At 58.3% G+C, this 23,502-nt stretch overlaps 3 protein-coding genes across 3 annotated transcripts; 1 reads left to right on the forward strand and 2 right to left on the reverse strand.

The window, feature by feature from the left end:
- Nucleotides 1-414: 414 nt before the first annotated feature.
- Nucleotides 415-4,098, reverse strand: BET1L (Bet1 golgi vesicular membrane trafficking protein like). The gene is made up of 4 exons (XM_054390495.1): nt 4,079-4,098; nt 3,412-3,503; nt 2,649-2,705; nt 415-1,141 (listed from the first exon to the last, which is right to left on the reverse strand). Exons 1-4 carry the CDS (start codon nt 4,095-4,097, stop codon nt 974-976), a joined length of 336 nt encoding a protein of 111 aa, XP_054246470.1. The 5' UTR covers nt 4,098; the 3' UTR covers nt 415-973.
- A 1,755-nt stretch (nt 4,099-5,853) lies between these two features.
- RIC8A (RIC8 guanine nucleotide exchange factor A) lies at nt 5,854-15,424 on the forward strand. The gene is made up of 10 exons (XM_054390517.1): nt 5,854-5,937; nt 7,746-7,793; nt 9,441-10,055; nt 10,835-10,929; nt 11,741-11,891; nt 12,506-12,601; nt 12,897-13,041; nt 13,455-13,599; nt 14,446-14,565; nt 15,304-15,424. Exons 1-10 carry the CDS (start codon nt 5,854-5,856, stop codon nt 15,422-15,424), a joined length of 1,620 nt encoding a protein of 539 aa, XP_054246492.1.
- A 3,014-nt stretch (nt 15,425-18,438) lies between these two features.
- On the reverse strand, nt 18,439-21,969 carry SIRT3 (sirtuin 3). Its single transcript, XM_054390710.1, has 6 exons — nt 21,891-21,969; nt 20,926-21,158; nt 20,682-20,782; nt 20,379-20,540; nt 19,834-20,043; nt 18,439-19,267 (listed from the first exon to the last, which is right to left on the reverse strand). The coding sequence occupies exons 1-6, from the start codon at nt 21,935-21,937 to the stop codon at nt 19,247-19,249; spliced, it is 774 nt and encodes a 257-aa protein (XP_054246685.1). The 5' UTR covers nt 21,938-21,969; the 3' UTR covers nt 18,439-19,246.
- Nucleotides 21,970-23,502: the final 1,533 nt, after the last annotated feature.

Raw genomic sequence — 23,502 nt, forward strand, 5'->3', positions numbered from 1 at the left:
TTCAGAAAACCAAATCCCAGTCCGTCCATTTAGCTCTTCCAGGTGGGAAGGGTCCGGAGCTGCCCCAGCTCTCCAGAGAAGCAGGAGAGCAGAGAAGGTCACTGCTGTCTCTGCTCTGGTGCCTTCCCTGCCTAAGAAAAGCAATCGATCCCCTGAGCAAATCCTTTCTGGACTCCCTGACCCAAGCAGCCTCATTTAGAAGCTTCACTCAGCCTCTGCTCTTACCTGCACATCCTCTCCAAGTGCTATAGCACCTCAAGAACTGAAATGGACAGGACCTTTTGCTACCAGATTTTCTTTGTACTGATTTAATGGTCTAAGGGAGCATGTTTGAAGGGTGTGGGGATGATAAAGACCAGGCTAGCATTTAAATAAAGTCTTGCTCCTCTGCAGCTTGTCACTGCAGCAGAGAGAGTTGGGCTCCAGCTCTCGTGTTAACTTTATTTCCAAGCAATTCAGGTTTCATTTCAGCCCAGGGACACAACAGATAGGAAGAAGTTTCCAAGTCAAGGGGAAACTGAAGCCAGGAATCATCTGAGCGGCCACACTGGAATGTAAGCGACAGCAAATCTTCCTCATGTCATAAACCAACACCCTAAACTCTGCAGCTTCAAAGTTCAAGTGACCACAGGGATCTGGATTTGTCAGCCAGGTCTCCTCACAAGCCCAGTTCCAAGCGTCAGTAGGGAGGTGACACAAAAGTGGCCCTTCAAAACAGGCCACAAGACATGGAGGGCAAGGCAACAGGTGCAGGCATTAACATCAGAATGGGTTACACATGACAATGCCTTTGGAGTCCAGCAGTTGCTTTATAAAGAGGTGTCTGAGACCAGCCAGAACGAGGACAGGAAGCTGGTGGAAGGAAAAGTTACTTGGAAGGTCTGGAACAGACCAAAGACTCCACTGAGGAAGGAGCTGAACAAGACCCTCCACGGCTGTGGTTTTGTTCTGTAAATCCTGCAGCAGCCTGAGCTCAGGTGCCTGCTCTGGACACCAAATAGTAGAGGATGAAGAACAGAAGGATCAGTCCTGCTGAGACGGAGCAGAGCAGCTTGCGGTTGTCCCTCCCAGAGCGAGCCATGCCGGAGAAGCGCTTCAGGCTGCCGCTGAGCAGCCCGGTCACGCTCAGCAAGTCGGAGTCCTGCGGGGAGCAGCAGCCAGAGGGAGGCATTGGAACGGCAGAGGGAGGCACTGAACACAGAACAAGCTGTCCCAGAAGTGTCCCACATGCTGGCTGACAATCCCCTGCACAGGGAGCTGCCCAGAGCTGCCATCTCCCTGGCCCGTGGCAGCTCTCAGAAGCTCCTTCCCCTCCTGTGCTCAGGCTGCAGCAGCAGCAGCAGCAGCTTCAGCAGCAGCAGCATCCCCACCATGCCCAAATCAGGGGAACACAGAAAGGTCTGTTCTGAACTAAAACCAAACCACCCCATTTGACAGCAAGGTCACACTGCCCGGTGCTGGACTGCCCAGCTTTAGCCCTGTGGTTTGCTCTGCCTGCAGCCAGCCCAGAGGGAATGTCCCCACAGCAAGCTGCAGCCACTGGCAGGCAGTGAGGTGGGCACACAGGCACAAGAAAAGAAGCCATTGGTGCTGGCAGCCCTGGGTCAGTACCTGCAGTGCTGCCAGAGTGGCAAACAACTCTCAATTCAGTGCAGTTATTTTCACTTAAGCTCCTGCTCTGCTTTCCTCACCCACAAACTACTCAAGAGCTCCTGAAATGCTTCAAACCCTATGGCAGAAGCACAGCTTCACGCTGGCTGAGGGCTTCTACACCTTTGATTCTCCTAATTCTGGGTCCAAGCAATGCCCACTTCAGACACTCCAGCACTGTCAGCATTAAGCTTCCCAGCTGAGCTCTCACTGGGACTCTGCTGGTGCCACCACTACAGTTCTCTGTTCTCTCACTGCCAGGCACCAGCACATGAGCAAAGGCTCCCTGAGCACTGAGCTGATCTCCACTCTTGGGGCTGGATTCCCTTCCTCTCACATTTCCATTACAGAATTACCCTTCTCCTGAACCCCTGCAGGTCACCCCTCTGTGACAGGAATGTCCTGGCCATTTCCCAGTGCACTCTGCTTTCCCACCAGCAGCCAAAGCTTGAGGCAGGTTACTCTGGGAAGCAGTTCTGGTTTTATAGGGCATTGTGTGGCAGAAAGCCAACAGGCAGGGCACCAGACAGGCTGGGTGGGCCCAGAGCACCAGCTCTGCTCCTTCCAAAGGCACCAGGGAATGAGAGAGCCCTGCCAGGCAGCCTGTTCCAGGTGTGACACTAACCCCAGCAGATTCCTGCAGCAACCCCAAAGTCCACAGGCACAGGCCCATCTCCCAGCACCAGCCACAGCAGCAGCTCTTTCAGCCCAGAAGGAATGATCTCCATCGTTGTTTCTGAATGTGCTGCCCTACACCAGTCTGGTGCTTGCTACCAACCCTGCCACCCATTCAGGCAGAGTGATGCCAGTGGCTGCCCAGGATCTGATGCTTATATAGCAAGAAGCCCACTGGAAACAGGTTTAGTTACATTCCCTGGTTTGCCAGACCCACCACTGGGACCTCACTTAATCTGCTAACTTTAGACTTCCACGTTGAAGGGAAGTGTTGAAAGCCAGCACAAGAGAGTCACAGCTCTTACATGTGGCTGGTGCCTTACCATGCCATCCAGGTACCGGTTCTGCTCCTCAGCATCTTTGTCAATATCCAGAGCCAGCTGCACAGATAAAGGAGGAAACAGCTATTGATGAACTTCTGATGCAGAGAGACCCTCTAACACATCCGGTGCTGGAGGAACTCAAAATGCACATTAGATAAAGCAAGCCACTGCTTCCCTGACTCCTGCAGACACAGAGGCTTGTACAGCAGAAGAACAAGACTCATGGCAGTATCAAGTCCTTGAATATTTCATCTCTGCAGTGCTGAAAATAAAGCTTGATTGTCTGCCACTGTCAGATCTAGGCCAGGAGCATTTAAAGACTGGGACACAACTGCAGGAACTCAGCCTTCCCTTCCACAAGGTGAGTCACTGACTTCTACTAAGCTCTAAATCAAAGTATTTGATTTATACTAGGAGCAAACCAGCTTTAAGTACACTCCTTACACAGGAACACTTGCAGGTTTAAAACCTAATTTCTGTTGTGACAGTTTCCCCAGGGAGATGTGCTTAGCAATACCTCTCTGTGCCTAAAACCTCCCTCCCTGAATGCTGCAAAAATCACATCACTCCTTGTAAGGTGATGTTGCTAAAGCTCAAAAACCAAAGTGGAAATTCACAACGCTGTCCCCAGCATTCCACAAGTGAAAGTTAACCATGCTGTCCCCAGCAAGGAAGAGTCGTTAAGGTGTAGGAAGCCCTCTGTGGACCACAGGCTTGCGTTTTCTAACCCCTGAAAGATCCTTCCTTCTCTCCAGCAACTCACCGACTTCAGCCTGGTGACCTTGCTGGCCAGGCTGTCTGCCATACGCTTGTTCTCTACATCTAGCACATCCTCCACGGCGCCTGGACTCTGCCCTGGAGGAGAAGAGGAGGATGAACTTTCCCTGCTGGCACAGGCAGTGGTGTGTTTGCTGGTCCAACGCGGCAGGGGAGGCAGAGCCAGCTTGCTGCCCGACCGGTCTCCAGCTTGCCAGGGAGTCTGCTCCCGCTGGCTCCTGGCACCTATGGCTCGTGGGGTTTGTGCCGTGGGGCACTGGCAGGCTCCTTGTGACAAAGGCACAGCAGACTCTGCACATTTGGAACAAGTTACGAACCCTGCGGTCTGACCCGGGCCGCCGCTCCCACCGGCAGCAGCTTGACGCAGCACAAGCAGCTTCGTGCCCCAGTGCTGTCCCAGGCCGGGATTTGGAATCTGGGGACCTTTACCCCCTCGCTCATTTCGGAGATCCCTGACTTTGCCTCCCCGCCGGCTTTGCCTCTTCCCCGGACTGGACCGGGCCGCGGGCCTGAGGCGGCTCCTAAATGGCGGCGTGCGGGCCTCGTTCCCCCTCACAGCCCCAGCGGCGGAGGAGACGCTCGGACACTCCCGCCGCCCCACCACCGGCACCAACAACCCCCCCCGGCACCAACCCACCGGCCCCAAGCCTCACCTCGGCCCCACTCCGCCATGGCGGCGCCGGCCCCGCCTCGCCGGGCGGAGCCACCCCTGGCACTGCCTCCCCGGAATGGTGGCTCGCGGCCACCGCCTCCCAGTGCCTCCGCCGCGGGCTTGAGGCGCTGCCGGTGTGCCGGGGGGCACCGGAGCCCCTGCGCCCTGTCCTATCGGTCCAGTTCCTCGGTCCCGCCGCTCCCCGCTCGGGCTGCTCGGCGGAGCCCCCGCCGGGGGAGGGCCGGGCCAGGAAATGAGGCAGGAAGCCGGGGGCGGCCGAGAGGAAGGTACCGGCGCTTCCCTGCCAGCCCGCGGCCGCCCCTCTGCCCCTGCCCGGGCTGCCCGCAGCCGCCGGGCCTTGACTCCCGCCCCGCTGCTGGGGCCGGCGGGGCCGGACGGGCGGCGGCCGGGGCCCCCCGAGTGTCCCTGGGCGGGCTGGGGTCGGACCCAGCATCAGCCCCACGACCCCGGCCCGCTGCGGCCGCCTCCGAGGGACTGCAGGTACGGCCGGCGCTTGGCTTGGCACTTCTGGGCCTGGAAAAGGGCTTGGAGGGGCTTCGGAAGGGGCAGAACCTGGTCGGGGCAGGACGTAACAGTGTGAGGAGGGAGCTGGGGCAGGACTAGGAGGGGAGGGAACGTGCGGAAGGCTGCCTTCGGCTTTTGCCTTTGCCCCCAAAATGCAGAGGAGGGGACGTGTGCCCAGCCCCTCCGTGCTGGGGGTGCCCACAGCCTGTCCCGGCCAGCTCCCTGCCTGTCTCGCAGGCTTCTGGCTTCCAAAATGCAGCATTTTGCCCCCGGAACCCTCTTGAGCTGCTGGGGCAGGAGGGAGGGATGGCTGAGCCGCGCTGCCTTGCCGTCCCCCAGACCCCGGGCTTCTTGGCTCTGGTGGCTGTGCTCGGTCCCACTGCAGGGCACCGCCGGTAGCTGCTCTGCTCCCCTGTGCCCCATTTCCCACCATTAGGAGCCACTTTCCACTTGCATGGCTCTCGGAGCTGTTAAATTCGTCCTTTTGCCGAAAATAACTCATTGTCCGCGTCCCCACACGCATCTGCTCCTTTGCATGGTGAGTGAGGCATATCATCTGGCCAGGGCGCAGGGCTGGCAGCCTGGAGGGCAGCCATGGCCCTACGTGCGGCTGGCTGCATGGGCAGCGGCTACAGGCTCAGCCTGCCTGGGCACTGAGCTGCCGCTGCAGCAAAGCCCTCAGCAGCTCTTTCTTCTCACCACCTCACAAGGTAGCTCCGCCTCATGCCAGAAGGATGCTTCCGTCTTCATCTGGCTTTCCTCTCCATCCCTTTTTACTCCCCTGGAATGTTTCTGGTTATTTTTCCCACCCCCCCCTCTTGTGCAGTAACAGAAATCAGGCCAGCCAGGGGAGGAGGAAGCAGAGCTATTTCAGGGAGCTGCTCTTATCTGCTCTCTGTTAATCCCTGGCTGGGTGGGGGGAAGATTTTCCCTGAGTGCTCTGCTGGGAGGGCACGTATTAAACATTGAAAAGCAAAGAGAGGAGGAAGAGGATTAGAGGAGAGAGAGGAAGCTGGCTGCTGGCTTTGCTGGGGTTATTCATCTGCTCAGCTTTCGTGGATGCAGCAGTGTGAGCAATCTCACTTGGGCTTTATTTGGGTTTTGGTTTTTTTCCCCCTTTCCCCACCCCTCTCCCTCTCAGACATCTGTGTATCGAGGTCCCTCTGGATCACTGATACCCAGGAGCCCTGGAAGCCTCTCACTTCCCTTCCTCCTGCTTTCACCGCCTGCTGTAGCTGAGCTGCTGAGATAATGGAGCTCAGGGCTGTGGTGGCCACGTTGGAAAGCGGGGAGCAAGACACAGTCCTCAAGGTGCTTCAGATCTACAACCAGGAGGTGAGTGAGCATCAAATCTCTGCCACCATCATCTGGGGCTGGGAGCCTGCTAGGGGATTTCTGTGCCACACAGCTGGCCCCAGCCCATCTCCTCTGAGCACGGCTGTGGCATGTGGCTGCCATCAAAGCCTCACAGCCTGCTGCATCTCCTGCTTGCAGAGGATTTATTGCTTGGTGTTTTGCTAGGCAGCAGCTAGGCAGCCTGTCTGTGTCTCAGTCCTTTGTATTCTGGAATTAAAGCACCTAGAGGGGATTCTTTATTATTTTTATCATCCAGATCCCAAGTAAAACCTGTCAGGGAAATGGAAAGTGTGGAAATGGAGTGGGAGGAGCTCTTGTTTTAAGGCAAGGTTTGGAGGTAGTGTAAGTGTGGCTTGGTGAGGAGCTGCAGGTGAAATGGTTGTGATTTGCAAGTAAAAAAAGGATCCGAGTGGGACAGGGATGGGCTGCTAGAATCCCATCCTGGTGCCTGATCTGGAAGCTGGCAATGAAAAGTAGTTAATGTAGAATGAAAAAAACAAACAAAACAAATACCAAACCCAAAAGCAGAATGGTTGGGAAGCAGAGATGGAAATGTTTCTAGCCTGTAGGGGTAAATCTCTTAGGAAATTGGTTGGTTGTCAGGGAAATTTCCTTCAGAGGGTTTCCAGTGGGGTAGGGCTGGCCCTGCAGCTCTCTGTGACTCACTCTGCAGCACTCCTGAGGAGGTGGTAAGGCAGCAGGGAAAACCTGAGAGTATTTGGCACGAGTGCACATGAGGGAGGGAGCAAAACTCCTCTCAGCAGCCAGCTTTGAACAGGGGCAGGTATTAGCTGGGAGGGAGCAGCCTGCAGGACTGGCACTGCCTGCAGCAGGTGCAGTGGGGAGGAACTGGGGGTGCAGGCAGTGTGGGCTGTGGCCCAGCCTGGGGCACCAAACCACATTCTCTGCCCAGCTGCTCTGGCTGGGTCCTTGGTCGCTGCAGTGCCCGCAGGAAGCATGCCAGGGTGTTGGTGCTTTGCCACCCTGTGCGGAACAAGTGGAGCAGTCAGAGCATTGTGAAACTGCAGATCAGCTCAGGACTTCCCCCACTGTTTCCTGCTGCACAAGTTGATGCCTCTGGATCCTTTTTCTGGGGACATGCACAGGCAGTTTCTGACTGCCCAGGAATAAACTGCAGCAAAACCACAGGCATGGCAAAAATGACCAGGAGTGAGATGCCAGGAGCTGGGCAGGGGGAAGGAGCAAGTGGTGTGGCTGGCTGCAGAGCATGGCAGGTGCAGGTCTGAGCAGCCTGTGTCTCACAGCATGTGTGGGTGCCTGTGCATGGAGCAGCTCATGGTGCTGAGGTTCAGGAACACAGCCCAGAGCTGCAGGATCCTACAGCAGCACCCCAGGGCTCTCTCGCAGCATGCCTGTGTCCACCAGGGCTTCTTCCAGGCTAGAAGGACCAGAGCTGTCCTGGGGATCTTGGTGGCTGCCACACAGTTAATTTGCAAACTCTAATTTGAAGCAGACAGGAATTGGCAGCACAGGAAAGCAGTGAAGCTGCAGGAGGCTGTGTCACAGAGCCAGCAAGTCAGGGGACACCTGTGACCTCCCAGAGCTCAGGGCAGTCAGTCTGGTTTGGAATTGGGTGGGGAGCCAGGTGGAGCTGGGCAATGGGACAGCTTGTGAGGGGACAAAACCAGTGAGAGACAACCTTCTGTTCTACAAGTCAGCTGCTCAGACCTACAGATGAGAGTTCCACGAGCTGTGGTCCTCCTCTGGCTGAGGAAACAGCTCTGGGGATTTTTGACCTCTTGCTTGCTTTTGTTTTGCCCCCACAGAAGGCTCAGTGCTTCACCTTTGATGATGAGGAGCGGGAAGAGAGGAAGGTAGGCACCCTCTTTGCTTGCTGACTCTTGCTGGATATGTGACTCTGCTGCTGCCCTGTGCTTGTGGGGCAGGGCTTGGTGCTGGCAGCTCCTGCCAGGACAGGAACAAGTGGGTTAGAGAGTGGTGTGCTCAGAGCTTCTGGCTCCTGCTTCCCATCAGTAGTTGGTGTTTAAGGAGAAAGATCAGCATCCTCTCAGCATTAGCAAGCCCCTTGGGTTCTGTGCTGTGATCTCTGTGTGTGGCATAAGTCTGCCAGGCAAAGCCCAGAGCAGACTGGAAGCCTTTGGAGGGTGGGTTTGGTGCCAGCCAGCTGCAGGATTTGCCTGAGGCTGTGTATGAACAGATCCCTTAAGCTGCTGTAAACTGGGAGGGAACGCCCCTGCCTGCTCACTTATGTTCCTCTGTGCCAGGGCAGTCCCAGGCATGGCTGCTGGCCTTCTCTGCCTGGAGAGCAACTCCTTCCTCAGGGTTGTTTTCCACCTGGGTTGGTTTTGTGGTCCAGGTCCTTGGCTGATGGTGCCAAGGGCTGTGTTAGCACAGCAAGTGTGGCCCAGGCAGGCAGGGTGGAGAGTAGGACCTCTCCTGTCTGTGCAGTTGCTGCCCAGTGCTGGTGTGAGGCTGTCCAGGTGCAGCCTGACTGCAGGACCTGACCTGGCAAGGTCCCAGTTCTTTGCCTTGTGCTGGCTCAGCTGGGACAGGCAGGCCCAGCCTCGGGCACTCCACTGCTGGGGTCTGTGTCCTGCAGCAGGAGCTGAGTGTCGCCACCTGCTTCTGGGGCTCACTTCTGCTGAAGGTCTGGCCCTTGGCACACACTCTGAGGTCCCCAACCCAAGTCAGCCACAGCCCTTGGTGACTCATGGCTGTACCTTTGACTCCTATATCTGTCTCCTGGTGTGGAAGAAGGACCAGGCTCAGATCGAGCTGTGCCTGGCTGTATGGAGCATCACCCTTGGCTCCTGTTGCTTGGTGCCATGTATGATGCTGGCACCCATGAGGGTCAGGCTTCCAGCTGTTGTGAATTGGTGTTAGTGGAGCTCTGCCAGTCTGTACCTGCTGAGGATCTGGGCTAGTGGGTCTCCAGACAGCGCCGAGCTTTCGGGAGGTTCTACTTACTTGAATCTCCTGAGGTCTTTTCACTTCCTTTCCTAGGGCATCCTGTGCGCTTCTCACCTTGCTTAGGACCTTTTACCCTCCCTGGGGGATTTTTCTGATGCATCTTTCAAATTTTCAGTCTTTCTGGAGCACCCAAGGCCTCTGTACTCCGAAGGCTCTGGGTGGGAGCAGAGCTGCTCTTGGTTGTTGCTCCTCAGTGGGGCCATAAAGGATGTTTCTGCCCTGCCAGGTGAACAGTGTTGGCCTGGACCCTCCTAACTATGGGTGAAGCTACACCAGGCTGTGGTAGCAGCTGCCTGTGGATGCTCTCCCTTAGACCTGTTCCCCTCTCCCAGCTGATCTTGGTTTCATGCTGGCTGTCCTTGTTTGACCTGGGTTGGGAGCAGATGCTGGAGGCAGACTGCTGGAGCAGAGCCGTGGGCGGGCTGCAGGGGATGCCTGCTGCAGAGCAGGCTGGGGCGGTGGGCAGCACTGCGAGGGGCCGATGGATGCGGCACTGCTGCATGAGGCACTGCTTGTTTCCAACTGCACAGAAAATGGCCCAGCTGCTGATCAAGTTCCTGGAGAGAGAGCTGCAGCCCTCCTGCCAGGTCACCTGCTTGGAGAGCATCCGCATCCTGTCCCGGGACAAGCACTGCCTCGACCCCTTCACCACCAAGGAGGGGCTGAAGACCCTCTCCAGGCACGCAGGCATCGAGTGCTCGGAGGAGCTGGTCCGGGCAGTGCCGGATGCGGAGGTGGTGCTGGAGTCGCTGAAGTGCCTGTGCAATGTGGTGTTCAGCAGCGGCGCGGCACAGGCGCTGGCGGCCGAGGCGCGGCTGGTGGAGGGGCTGGCCCAGCGCGTCCGGCTGCACAACGAGAGAAGCCTCCCGCACCAGGTGCGGTTCTTCGACCTGCGCCTGCTCTTCCTGCTGACCGCGCTGCGGCTCGACGTGCGCCAGCAGCTGGCCCGGGAGCTGCGCGGCGTGGGGCTGATGACAGACGCCCTGGAGCTGACCCTGGGCGTCAAGTGGATGGATCCCTACCAGGTGGCCGGCGGGGAGGGGCCGCCGCCGCCGCTGCCTCGGCAGGAGACGGAGCGAGCCATGGAGATCCTGAAAGTGCTCTTCAATATCACCTTCGACTCCAGCAAGAGGGAGGTGGATGAGGTAAGTCCCTGGGGGGTCCCAGCACCCTGCAGGTGGCCAGGCTGGGGCTGATGGCTGGGCCTCTCCTCCTCCTCTGTTTGCTCATGTTACTGGGCCCTATGCAGCCCTGGGTATCTACCACAGTACGTTAGAGGTTGGAAGGGACCTCAGGAGATCATCCAGTCCAACCCCCCTGCCAAAGCAGGAGCACTTAGGGAGTCCACACAGGGATGCATTCAGGTGGGTTTTGAAAGTCTCCAGAGAAGGAGACTCCACAGCCTCTCTGGGCAGCCTGCTCCAGTGCTCCATCACCCTCACTGTAAAGAAATTTCTTCTCATGTACATGTAGGGGAGGCCAAGGATTGGTGGGACCTGCCCCCATCCAAGGCATGCCCAACCCTTGAGGCTTTGGAGCACTGCCATTTGAAGAGTTGGTCTTTTCCCTCCTGTCAGTGGGAGAGCAGAGCCCCCACATAACCCACTTGTGCCTGTGGCTTGCTGCTCCTTCACCTTCTGGTGAGGCTCCAAGGAGGAAGTGATGGAGAATGTCTCTGGCTAATCCCTGGCCCTGTTTTGGGGCCTTTTGCAGCCCTTGACCTGGTGCTGTAAGGTGAAGTGAAAGGGTCTGGGCAGCAGGACTACTCTGTGTGGACCTCAAGGAGAACTGAGAGGCTGGTCACACTGAAACATCCTGCTAGGGGGTCGGTGCTGCTGGAGGCAGGGCTGTGGGCTGGGCTGAGCAGGCTGTGGGCTGGAGGATCTCTGCTGACCAAGATCTCCATGCTGTGTTTTGGGGCCAGGAAGATGCTGCTTCGTACAGGCACTTGGGTGCCCTCCTGCGCCACTGCCTCATGATCTCTGCTGACGGAGAGGACCGGACAGAGGAGTTCCACAGGTCTGTTAGGGCTGGGTGCTGATTTCCACCACAAGCTGCTGTCCCCAAGTCAGATCCTGCCTGACCTGTCCTCCACTTGTCTGGTGATTGCTAAGGTTGCTGCTGGCCAGCAGATGACCTTTGGTTTGGCCTGGGGGTTCCTCACGTGGAACAAACAGTCCTGCCACACTGTGGGCCAAGCCACAGCCTCCTGGGCAGCAGAAGTTGTCTCCAAGCCTGCCTGACCCCAGGGGCCATATTCAATATTCAACATCAGTCCTCCTCAGCAGGGCTACCTGCTTCAGTGGACAGCTTGTCAGAGCAGATGTTTGGCTCTTTCATTAGAGGGTCCATGGGGTGGCCTTAGTTAACTGCCTGTCCCTTGAGCCATGATGGGAAATTGTCCATGTCCCTTTGCTGAGCATTATTGGCCCAGGAGTGTCAGCTTTCAGCAGGTGACACTATCCTGTCCCAAAGAAACCTGCAGACAAAGGAATCCTTAGCAATGCACTGCATGAGCTGTCATGGTGAGAAGGGAGCAACACAGCATAAAACCTTAGAGAAAGGCCTTTGACCAGCCAGGCTGGTCCATGGTTTCTTCTTTGCCATTGGAATCCCTTTGGGCTCCCACCAAACAGTTCAACCACCCAAAAAGCAGCTCAAGTGATCTCTTGCTGGTGGTGTGAGGAGCTTGGGATGCAGTCAAAGGGCAGCTTGGGTCTCAGGGTTGTCACCTTCCTAGGAGTTAGTAATAAACCTTCATGTCCAGACAGCTGGAGAACTTCTGCACAAAGATCCATAGCTGGGTTCCCTTTCTCTGTCCTGTCCTCAGTCACACTGTGAACCTTCTGGGCAACCTGCCCCTGAAGTGTCTGGATGTCCTCCTGACCCCCAAAGTCTGCCCAGGCTCCTTGGAGTACATGGGGGTCAACATGGACGCAGTCAGCATCCTGCTGGACTTCCTGGAGCGACGCCTGGACAGGGTGAGCTGGGAGGCTGCTGTGGGGCTCTATCACTTCTCCTTCTCAAGCTCTGTGCTGGGCACTGCTCCTTCAGCCTTGGGAAGCCCAGTGCCAGCACCACTGGGGCACCAGCAGGGCGTAGTTAGTCTGCAGAGGTGCCTTTGGAGAAGGTGGGGGGGTCAGCAGAAGCAAAACTGCTGTGGTTGGTGGGATTGAAACATCTGTCCACTGGGGAGGTGACTTCATGGGCTGCAGGCAGAGACTGCCTGAACAGTAGCTGATCAGCTGGGGGATGGAAAGAGTGATTGACTCAGCTCAGCAGTGACCCCATGGCAAGCTTCTGGAAGCTGACTTTGCACGATTCCCAAGCTGGCTTGTGGGTTTAGCTCTCTGGAGCTGTTCTAAAGGGCCTTCACCACTGCACTTTCCTGCTCTGGATGCCCTCCACAAGTGGTCTTGGCACTGCTGCCCCACAAGGCAGGACTTGGGAAACAATGAGCTGGAGGAGTGGTGGAGTACTGAAGTCCTGTAGCAAGGCTGGAGCTCTTCAGTGTCCAGCTCTCTGCTGATGTTCTCACGTTCTCCAGCCCAAGCTGGAGGTGACTGAGGTGTTTGCGTTGTGGGCACCTCTGCAGGGCCACAAGCTGAAGGAGAGCTTGACCCCCGTGCTGAACCTGCTGACAGAGAGCGCCCGAGTCCACCGCCAGACCAGGAAGTTCCTGAAGGCAAAGGTACCCTGTGCTGGACCCAGGGCTGAGTGGTGCTGCTCTGAGGGGAGAGCAGAGCAGCAAGCTCCCAGACCAGTGCCCTCCTCCCAGCACACCTCCGCCCAGACCTCCCCTGTCCTTCCACCAGCTCCTGATGCACAGAGGGGCTTGAGGCCTTTGGTACCCCCAGATATTTTTCCACCTCTCCCACGCTTTGTGGATTCCTTAGCTTTAGTTGCTGTGTGAGGCTCCTGCTCCCCGTGCTCTGCCCGGCTTGCTGGTGCTGTGCCAGCGCGGCTGAGGTGCCCTGGCCGTGCAGGTGCTGCCGCCGCTGCGGGACGTGCGGAACCGGCCGGAGGTGGGGAGCTCGCTGCGGAACAAGCTGGTGCGGCTGATGACTCACATCGACACCGACGTCAAGCACTGCGCTGCAGAGTTCCTCTTCGTGCTCTGCAAGGAGAGTGGTGAGCAACGAGGCCGGCCCCGCACCGGGAGCCCTGCCCGGGGAGCCCTGCAGGGGAGGCACAGGGTGGTCTGTCTGTGCCCTGTGCCATGTCCCTGCAGGGGGCTGAGGGTGGTCTGTCTGTGCCCTGTGCCCTGTCCCTGCAGGGGGCTGGGGGTGGTCTGTCTGTGCCCTGTCCCTGCAGGGGAGGCACGGGGTGGTCTGTCTGTGCCCTGTCCCTGCAGGGAAGGCTGGGGGTGGTCTGTCTGTGCCCTGTCCCTGCAGGGGAGGCACAGGGTGGTCTGTCTGTGCCCTGTCCCTGCAGGGGAGGCACAGGGTGGTCTGTCTGTGCCCTGTCCCTGCAGGGAAGGCACAGGGTGGTCTGTCTGTGCCCTGTCCCTGCAGGGGGCTGAGGGTGGTCTCTCTGTCCCCCAGTGTCACGCTTTGTCAAGTACACAGGCTATGGGAACGCTGCCGGGCTGCTGGCTGCACGCGGCCTCATGGCCGGTGGGAGGGAGGAGGGAGAATACTCAGAGGATGAAGACACTGACACCGAGGAGTACAAGGAGGCAAAGCCCAAGTAAAGTAGCCTGATCCCTCTCCACAGCACCTGCTTCCTCCCCTGACTGTGCTCTCCCTTTCCTCACCTGCCACCTCCCTCATCCTGCTTTCACATGCACGTTCCCTTCCCCATTGCTTGCCACTTCCACCCCACTCCTGTTCAGGCTCCTTGCCTGTGCCGGGGCTGGAACATCTCCATGCTAGGCTGTGGTGCTGTGGGTGTGCTGTGTGTGCCTTCAGCCAGAGCCTGTCCTGCACAAACCTGCTCATGGTGTACTGTTGGCAGTGGAGCTCTAACCCACATCTCACACCTGGGGCTTCTGCTGAGAGCTGGGGTGAGGGTGGTTGGAAGAGCTGCTTGCTCCTCTCCGTCCCCAGAGCACTGTGCTGCTGCAGTCAGTTTGGTTTGGTCTTTAATTTGGCTGCTAGAGGGTGGTGGTGTTTGAGAGTGAGGGGTGTACAGGCAGAGCTCCAGCACCGTGCTCAGCTGTGGCTTCCATGCTTCACAGCATCCTGTTCCCTGTGCTCTACAAGTTGGGTCTGGGGGTTCTTTGTCTGTGTCAGGTTTTTGCCTCCTGACTTAAGAAGAGGCACCAAGAGCCTCCTGTCCTTGTATTCCTGATTTAAAGCTGCTCTGAAGAGCTGGCAGGGTGGGATGTTGCTGACAGAGAAACAGGAGGGGTTTGGAGGGGGGACAGAGAGGGGTGGGAAGCACCATGGCTGCAGTGTGATAGGGCTTGGGGGTGGTGAGGTGAGCAGCAGCAACAGACAGCTCTGCCCTGGTGCTCCTCTACTCAGCAGGAGCAGAGAAGATTCTTGCACAGCCCTTTTGTCAGCTCTCTGCTTTACCTCCCTCTCCTTGCAGCATTAACCCTGTGACAGGCCGTGTGGAGGAGAAGCTTCCCAACCCCATGGAGGGGATGACTGAGGAGCAGAAGGAGTACGAAGCCATGAAGCTGGTCAACATGTTTGACAAACTCTCCAGGTACTGTGAGGTGCTCTGTTCCTGCCTGCCTTGGCACCTGCCTGTGACTCACCACAGAGCTTTGAGGCTGTTCCCCAGGCCAGCCCTGCCTGAAGGGATCCCACATAGGAGGTTACAGGGGGAAGTTCCCCTGAGCTGGGCCCTGCAGGGGTAGGTGCTACAGGCCCCACACAGCAATGCCACACTGGCAGCTGCAGAACTCCTCTGTGTGTTTGCACTGTCTGCAGGCACCTGCTGCCTCCCCAGCTCTGTCCAGGAGCTCAGCAGGAGCAGCAGCTGCTGTCCTGGCCAGGAAGTGGTGCTGTGGGGGCAGATGGCAGCCAGTGCCACCACCCTGCTCCCTGCAGGAGTGCTGTCTCCAGTTGGCTTTCATCCACCTGTTAGCAGGTGCCAGAGAGGAACCTGCAGGCTGTCAGCTGGGGTCAGGCCAAGGATGGGGACATCCCCAGGACATTGAGTGCCTCTTTCCAGACTGTGCAGAGGGGGCAATGCTGCTGCCAGCAAGTGCACTCCTCCTCTGGCAGTTCTGTACCACGGAGCAGGACCCCAGGATGGAGCCTGTTTGAGGCATGGCACAGGTGTGGGCTGTGCTCACCCTGTTGGGGGTTCTGCAGCTGGCAGTGGTCTTGGTGCTGCCCTGGGGGTGTTCTGGGCAGCTTCCACCAGCCCTCTGCTGCTGCTGCTCTGTGTCTGTGGGGTCAGCTGCAGACCTGTGCCGTCTTCCTCACCTGGCTGCAGGGAGCAGGTGATCCAGCCCATGGGCATCACACCGAGCGGCAGCCTGGCACCCATGGAGAACACCATCCGCAGCATGGCCGACGAGAGGGACTCCTCCGACTCGGACATGGGGCTGGACTGACCCCTACCCCTCCCCCAGCCTCACAGAGCTGGGCAGCCTCTGCCTGCCCTCCTTCCAGAGCTGGTGCTGCAGCAGAGGCTGCCACTGGGCCAGGACTCTCCCTGTGGGATCTGGATCCAGCCTGGGCCCCTCACCGTCCGCTGCAAGGAACACCTCCTGCCTCCTCCCAGCTCCACCACACCTCTCCTTCCAGAGGTCTCCATGGCCTGGCTGCACCTCAGTCTCTCCTATCAGCACCTGTGAGGATCCCACACTCCAAACTGCTTCCAGGACTCTCCAGTAGGACTCTTTGATTTAAGGTGCAGGATGTTTGGGAAGGGGGAGCGAGGGGGGGAGGGGAAGGTCTTTGTCATGGCATTGAGGCTCAGCAGAGCAGCTCAGGTCTGTGCCAGTGCTCCTGCATGGCCCTGTGCAGTGGGAGCTGCTCCCCAGGAGTGCAGGCAGGATAAGGGGGGCTGCAGTGGGGTGCCAGGAGCTGTTCCTGGGGGCCAGGGGCTGCAGGGTGGCCCAGCAGCAGTGGAGGCTGCAGCTGTGTGCTGGAGGCTCAAGTGTGCCCTGGGGAGGTGAGCAAAGCCTTGGTGTGCATCTTGGTGCCAGTCACAGGACAGGAGCAGGCAGGGGGCTGCCAGGCACACTCCTGCTCAGCCTCTAGCTGTGGGCAGCTGCCACAGCTCAGTTGTTGGTGTTGGCCTTTCCCCATCTCTCACTTCCCAAAGGAAAAGCCAAATCCTGTCCCTGCTGCTGCCTCCTCTGCTGATCCCTACAAGCCACTGCTGTCTGCTCCCAGGGTGATGCTGCTCCTGTTCCTCGCTCTGGCTTACATTTGGGGTTTTTTTTTCTCCTGTTTTATTTGTTTGTTCTTTTTAAAGAAAATGGTTTTAAAGAAAAAGCTTCCAGTTTGTCTCATGTACCAGAGTTCCAAAGCCTCCTGTCACAAGCAGGGACGCAGAGGTGATGTTAGAATAAAGCAAACCTGCTGCGTGGTGCTGACTGGTCCACTGGTGGAGCTCCAGGGCAGGAAATGTCTCTGGCTGACTCCTGGCTCTGCTCCATCACCCTGAGCTTCACAGCTTTAGCTGGGAGGTGAAGCTAAGCCAGAACCTTGCCCTGTGCCACAGCCAACTGCAACCAGAGCATCCCAAAGTCAGGGAATGTTGAGGCGGGGGGATGGCAAAATGATATTTGCCCAACCTCTGGGCCTCACCACACAGGTTTGTTCCTCCTCTTCTTCCCAAGTCCTCTGTACTGGCTGGAAATGGTGCCCCCAGCTCCAGGTTCTGCCAGCACAGCAGGGATCTGCTGCTTGGCTGTTGCAGGCTGTGGGGCAGCTTGATGGGTACTGGGCAGTTCTGGCTCCCTGCAGCTTGGCAGAGCTGGGCTGGGCAGCAGGAGGGGCTGGCTGGGCTCTGCAGCAGGCAGGCATCCTGCCAGGCATTCAGGACACAGGACCCTAGGAGGCTGTGGGGACACAGTGCAGGGAGCAGAGGGTTTGCAGCTGCTCCTCCCTGTGTGTTTAGGAGCTGCTGCTTGTTCTCTGGAGGAACAATTCATGCAGGCAAGCAATGAAGGATCTCTCCAGCAGTGCTGCCTCCAGCCCCAGGCTCTCCCCAGGGTGCAGCATTCCTGCAGGGCTGCCCCACACAGAAAGGCTTTGGCAGGAGCTCAGCTCAGGGCAGTGCAGCTGCTGCTTTAGGGCAGCTGCATCTTTATTAAGCAAGGAGCAGGGCCACTCACCACAGCTGCCTGTGCAGGTTCAGGGCTCTGCTCTCTTTCCAGCTGCTGAAGTGCAAGGGTAGAAGTGGAGCTGTGCTTTTAACACAGTGCTTCTGCTTTATTCTCATTTTCTGTGGTGCTTCAGGCCCTGCCTTGAGGCTGCCAGGTCCTGCTCCACCAAGCCTGCCAGAGCCTTCCTGAGGCTCTGCAACAGGCTGCCCAGAGAAGCTGTAGAGGAAGTGTTCAAGGCCAAGTTGGATGGGAACTTGAGCAGCCTGGGCTAGGAGCTGCCCATGTCCATGGCAAGGGCTTGGAACTGAATTATCTTTAAGATCCCTCCCAACCAAACCAGTCTATACCTGGTGCAGGGACTGGCCTTGGCACAGGGCACTTTTGGCCTTACTTCTGGAGTAAGGGTTTACAAGCAGGACATGGGTTTAAAAACAACTTGTGACCCCCATTTGTGTGCCCTGGGGCTGCTGCTGCTCTGCACAGTGAGCCCTGCCCTGCTCCTCCTGGGGCTGCACACTGCAGTCCATTGCTGGGCAGGTCCTGGCTGCTCCATGTGGATGTGTTGGGATTGTGTCTGGATAAACAAATCCAAAGGGGAGCTTGTCCAGACCTCCCTGGGGGAGCAGCCAGGACACTAAGTGCTGAGCTCTCTGCTCTGCAGCAGGAGCAATGCCTGTGCCAGGCTCCTGTGCACTGCCCAGAGCAGATGAGCCCCAAGCCCTTCTTGCATCAACAGCTGCAGAGCAGTGTGGGAGGCTCTGGCTGTGCCCTGGGCACAGCTTTCAGTCACAGCAACCAGGAGCAGCCTCGTGTGAGGGTGACACTGCTGCATGCTGAGGCTTTTGCCCCCCCCTCCCAGGGCTCTCTGTGGCTCTGCATGAACCATGGCAAACACCTGGCATGGTGTTGGGGGTGCTTAGGTCCAGTCCTGACCCAGGGCTGCCCCCAGAGCTGTGGCTGTGACAGGCAGAGGGTCAGCCAGGGCCACCTGGGGGTGACAATGACCCTCGTAGCCAAGCGTGGCTGCTGGGGTGATGAAACTGCCCCAGCTCTGCCCCACCTGTGCCATGTGAAGTGCATCTGCTGGGGCACAGCTGGCAGAGGGAGAATGTGAGGGTGGTGCCTTGGCACTGCCTGTCCCTGGGACACTGATGGGGGTGAAGGCACTGGGTGAGGTGAGAAAGGGAAAAGGAATGAAAAGGCAGTGGAGGGGGTGGGGACAGAATGTGTTTGAGCACCAGGGAAGGTGTGAAGCTCACAGAAACCCTTCAGGTTACATTGGCAAAAGAATTAGAACTCTTTATTATTAAATAATTAACAGTGACCTGAATCAGAAGCCCTTCCAGCAGCCTGAGCCAGTGTTCCTGATCAGGAACTTGGGCAGGCAGGCCCCAGACAGCATTTGTCCCTCATTTAGTAGAGATTTCATCTGAAAAATAAACCTTAGCAGTCTGCAGCAGCTGGAAGGTGATGACTGTGGCTGAGGAGGAGCTGTGGAAGGAGGCAGTGGCTGCTCAGTCTGGTGGGAGCTGGAGAACTCATTCCAGGCTGTCCTGCCTCAAGGCCCGATCCTTATGGCATTTTCAGCCTCTGTTCCTTGAACAGCTGTCCCTCTACAGGGCTCAGGTGGTGGGAGGCCCAAACAGCCTGCCTGATGTGCTGGCAGGAGCCCAGGAGCTCCTGGCCCCTCCACTGGGGAAGCTCTCACAGCTGGACATCAGGGGCTGTGCTGCTGGGGCAAGAGCCAGAGCTGTGCAAGAGAAGAGTTGCTCCTCGTGGGGCCAGTGTGGGGTGAGATGAGGATGGAGCAGGGCTTGGTGCTCCATCAGCTGTTCTGGAGTCTCAGGTAGGGCAGAACCAGTTTTCAGCTTTGGGCTGCGCTCCCTCCAGCTTTCCTCCTCCATGGGTGAGGGCTGTTGCTCTCCTCCCAGGCTGGCAGAGCCATGAGCATCCTGTCCTGCCAGCCAGCCCTGGGGGCTGTGCTGCTGCAGGGCCAGAGGGCTGTCCCACCACTGCTCCCTGCCAGCACCTCCTCCTCTGCCTGTGCTGGGCACCACAGGGTCTCTGTTGCTCTCCAGCAGCAGGGAGACAGCTCTCCTAGTTGCCTTTGGCATCCAGCTGAAAGCAGAAGAGCAGCAGCACTTGCCAAGGTGCTTGGACCCTGGGGCCCCCTTAGATGGGGGAGGAGTTTGGTTTTCATCTGTCAGCACATTTGCTTCAGCTTTGTCCAGGGGGGTTCAGGCCAGCACAGGCCTGGCTGATCTCACATCCATACCAAAGGGCTTGGAGTGATAACTCAAGGGCCTGAACCAAAGACCAATAACTGCTGTTTGTTGCTGCCCCATGCTGTGCTAACACTGAATGGTGAAAATGCTAACCCCAACTCCCAGCACAGTGGGGTTGGAAGGGACCTCTGGAGCTCATCCAATCCAATCCCCCTGCTGAAGCAGCTGTGGTTGGCAGAGCCTCACCCTACCTTTTGGGCCCCCAACCATTCAGTCACACAGCTCTGCCCTGCAGCACTCTGCTGTCCAGCAGCAGCAGCTTTGGCTTGGGCTTTTCAACCTTTCTGCACCTTTCTGTGGTGCTTTTCTCCAAGCCCAGCAAGCACCAACCTGCTGCCTGCAGAACAAGCCCAGCAGAGGGACTGAGGAGGGGAGAGGGGGCCCTGAGCCTCTTCCCACCTTTTCTGTCTCTTTCTGGATCAATGTTTGCATCTCTTGTGCCCAGCCCAGCAGCTCCACCAGCCTCTCCACACCACTGACCACGTCCCCCAGCTGGGCCACGTCGTTGTGGCGCTGGCACTGAGCGAAGGGTCCCACCAGGTCACGGTTGATGAGGACTCTGGGCACAGAGCTGCCAACAGCTCCTGCCAGGCTGGCAAAGGGCTCCACCTGAGGGGAGGAGAGCAGAGAGAGGCACACTGTTTGGGCACCCTGGGCATTGATTCACTGCATGCTGAGCTGCAGACAATGTCTGACACTGGGCTCAGCCAGCCCAGCTCAGAGCAGGCCCTGGGTGCCACCAGTTATCTGGTGGCCTCTGCCCAGGTAGTCTCAAAACTCATCTCTCACTCTCCAGGTGCCAAGGTGCCCACCTTGACCGGGAGCACACAGGAGGCCTCTCGGTGCATGCTCCTTATCCCTTATCTGGCCACAACCAATTTCACCTTGATCCCCACTTTCTGGCCTCCTTCCCCAGCCCCTCTCTCTCTGCCCTGCTGCCAGACCTCCAGGGAGGTGCCAATGACCAGGAGCAGGTCTGCCCGGGGGAAGTCTGCCAGGTGCAGCAGGAAGCGCTGGGGCAGCTCCTCGCCGAAGAAGACGATGTCAGGTTTGACCAGGCCGCTGCAGGTGGGGCACTGAGGGAGCCTGCCCGCCATGATGTCCCCCTGGGGCAGGAGCAGCGCTTGGTACCGGTGCCAGCAGGGTGGGAACCGCCGCAGCTCCCTTAGCCTGGCCCCAAGGGCACACAGACAGCCCTGCTGCAGGCTCTCCCTGCTCGAGTGTTGCTGCCCAGGTGCTCCACTCACCCTGAAGTCCTCTCCTGGGAACTTCCTTCGACAGACTGTGCAGGTGGCAGTGGCAAAGGTGCCGTGGGCTTCCACCAGCCTGTCAGGAGGGATCCCAGCAACTGGAACACAGGGCATGGCTCAGCCCGAGGGACTGAACCCCACACTCCAGCTGGGCACTGCCCAGCCCTGCCCCCTGTCCTGCTCCCCGCCCCTGGCCCTCCCCAGCACTCTGCTGCTGGTTGCTGGGCAGGCCAGAGCTCACCCCTCTCCAGCCCATCGATGTTCTGGGTGTAGAGGCGCAGGAGCAGCCCTTTGTCGTGCAGGAGCCTCAGGAAGTAGTGGGCGTAGTTGGGTCTGTAGTTGCCAGGGTAGAGCTCCTTGGCCAACGTGAAGAAGGGCTTGGGGTTGGCGAAGAAATACATCAGCTCAAAGATGGCCTCTGGGTAGGGGATGTCATACTGTGCCAGGTTGCTGTAGAGGCCACTCCCTGGAGACCTGGAAAGAGACAGCAGGGCTGGAGAGAGCAGGGAGGGCAGTCACTCACCACAGAGCCACAGCAGGAGGTGACAGAGCAGACAGCCAGTCCTTGGGCTCTGTCCATGGTGCATGAAGAGAGCAGGAGAGCCTGACTCAATCCCTGCTCTGTTGTAGCCCAGGTTCTCCACCTGCAGAGGTGTGCCCGCAGGCACAGTAGGGCTGGGCCATGCTCTCTGCTGGAGCATCCCAAGCCCAGACCATGACCACAGTGGCTCTTCCCTGGTGGCTAAGGTGGTGCAGGGAGTGCAGCCACAGGATCAAGGAACAGGACTGACTTAACCAGCTGAGGACCTGGGCCAAGGAGTGGCTTAGAGTCTGGCAATGACGTCAGCCTGCCTGGGCCTCAAACCACCTCTGACAAGAAAGCTCTGCCAGACCCCCAGCTCCCCTTGAGTCAACAGAGAGATGGACATCTCCTGTAGGCCCATCCATCCCCTCCACAGGTGAAGAAGGCCAAGATGGATGGCTGGGGTTCTCAGCCCAGGAAATGAGAAGGAAGAGGAAGAATCTACAAAGCAGAGCCTGTGTGCCAGGACATGGAGTGCCAGGACCAGCCCAGCACCTCAGCCTTCAGTGCCTCTGGCTGGAGGAAGACCAGCAGCAGCAGCAGGATGAGGCAGGCTCCCATGCCAGTGTGGCCTGGCACAGAGGAAGCCAAGTGGGGGTGAGAGGAGCAGCAGGAGGCATTACCTGAAGTCGGGGATGCCGCTGGGGGTGCTGATCCCTGCCCCTGCCATCACCACCACTCGCCGCCGCTCCTGCCTCTGGATCTGCTCTGCCACCTCCTGCAGGCTCAGCTGCTCCTGCCTGCTGCTGCCTCCCCAGCTGCCTGCTCCCAGGGCTGCCCTGCCAGCAGCAGAGAGCCCGAAGGGCCTGGCCCCCTGTGGCCTGTTGGGGACAGAAAGCACAGAAGGCAGTGGGGTGAAAGCTGCTCTGGGGAGAAAACTACCGCAGGAAGGATGCAGAAGGGTCCTTGGCAGGCAGCACCTGGTGCTGGTGCTTGGCAAGGAGAAGCTCCCTTACTGCCAGCATACCCATACTGCCATACCCAGCAGCAGGAACTTTCCCTTGAGCTTTCTTACGGAGGGCTCCAAGTACCAAGTCTGGTACCCCTCTGGGAGGGGTTTTTGTGGACAGGGTCATGGCTGTGGGGCTGTAAGAACAGCAGCATGAGGACTCACAGTCACACTGCACTGCCTTGGGGACACAGAAGACTCACTCCCATGTCCTCAGTCCTGAGAGGTCTCCAGCAGGGTGCTGTGGTCACTCCAGGACAGTGCTGCCCAGCTTAGCACAGTCTCCCTTTCCCCCAAGAGCTCTGCAGGTGCCTGGAGACACTGCAGGTCAGCACCAGGCAGGGTAGGGGCTGAGAACACTCTTTGTCATCCCAAGGAACAGCTTCTTCCCAGACAATTAGCACTTGCTGAAGCAGGAGTTGGTGAGCAGGCCAGAGAAGGCGTGGGAATGCCAAGAGCCAAGGACTGCTGGATCTTGGCACCCTGCACACAGCAATCAGGAGCAGAGTGTGCCCACAGCCTCGCTGGGACCACTGCTGCCTTCCAGGGACGTGGCTTGGCCTCAGCACAGCAGGTTCCCAGGGAGCTGCACCCACAGTCGTGCTCACACTGAGGCTTCTCCAGTAACTCTCCCTACTTGTGAAGCTCCCAGGCCAGCTCTGGCTCACAGGGACCCAGCAGCCCGCCAGGGCAGCAGAAGTGCTGCCCTCTACTCTATGCCCTCATTGCAGCACTATTGGTTCCTCCCCTCTGCCACCCCAGTGGGCACCAGGCCTCCCTAGCTGACCCACAGCCTTACCTGTGTGCTGCAGGGCCAGCTGACCCCCTGCTGTCCCCAGAGCAAAGCAGGAGCTGGGCCAGGCCCCAAGGGCCACCGCTGCTGCTGCCAGCCCTGGGGCCATGCTCCCACAGGCTCCTCCACACTGCAGGAAAGCAGAGAGCTGGTAAAGACAGGGGACAGTGAACTGAAGTCCACCATCAAAGGAGGGATGGTGATGTTCCCCTCACATGGAAAAGACCTTAAAGCCTATGGAGCCCAACCACTGCCAGGTCACCACCAAACCACATCCCTCAGCACCCAATCTCCAGGGATGGGGACTCCACCACTGCCCTCGGCAGCCTGGGCCAGGGCTTGACAACCCTCAAAATGAAGACATTCTTCCTCCCTCAAGTCCACACTAAACCTCCTCTGGGGCAACTCAAAGCCATTTCCTCTCATCCTGTCACTTGTTCCTTGGGAGAAAAGACCAAACTCCACCTGGCTTCAGCCTCCTTTCAGGGAGTTG

This window comes from Indicator indicator, chromosome 21, assembly GCF_027791375.1.
Source record: "Indicator indicator isolate 239-I01 chromosome 21, UM_Iind_1.1, whole genome shotgun sequence".
In the NCBI taxonomy this organism is placed as follows: Eukaryota; Metazoa; Chordata; class Aves; order Piciformes; family Indicatoridae; genus Indicator; species Indicator indicator.

Bases quoted from the DNA above. Each gene is read 5' to 3' on its own strand.
- BET1L (XM_054390495.1), bottom strand. The intron at 2,706-3,411 runs GTGAGTTGCTGG...TTATCTGTGCAG, and splicing joins AGGTCACCAGGCTGAAGTCG to CTGGCTCTGGATATTGACAA. The intron at 1,142-2,648 runs GTAAGGCACCAG...TGCTCCCCGCAG, and splicing joins ACCGGTACCTGGATGGCATG to GACTCCGACTTGCTGAGCGT.
- RIC8A (XM_054390517.1), top strand. From the start codon at position 5,854: ATGGAGCTCAGGGCTGTGGTGGCCACGTTGGAAAGCGGGGAGCAAGAC. The intron at 10,056-10,834 runs GTAAGTCCCTGG...TTTTGGGGCCAG, and splicing joins GCAAGAGGGAGGTGGATGAG to GAAGATGCTGCTTCGTACAG. The intron at 13,042-13,454 runs GTGAGCAACGAG...TCTGTCCCCCAG, and splicing joins CGTGCTCTGCAAGGAGAGTG to TGTCACGCTTTGTCAAGTAC.
- SIRT3 (XM_054390710.1), bottom strand. From the start codon at position 21,937: ATGGCAGGGGCAGGGATCAGCACCCCCAGCGGCATCCCCGACTTCAG. The intron at 20,044-20,378 runs GTCTGGCAGCAG...TCCTCCCCTCAG, and splicing joins TCATTGGCACCTCCCTGGAG to GTGGAGCCCTTTGCCAGCCT. The intron at 19,268-19,833 runs GTGGGAAGAGGC...TTCTGCTTTCAG, and splicing joins TCCAGAAAGAGACAGAAAAG to CTGGATGCCAAAGGCAACTA.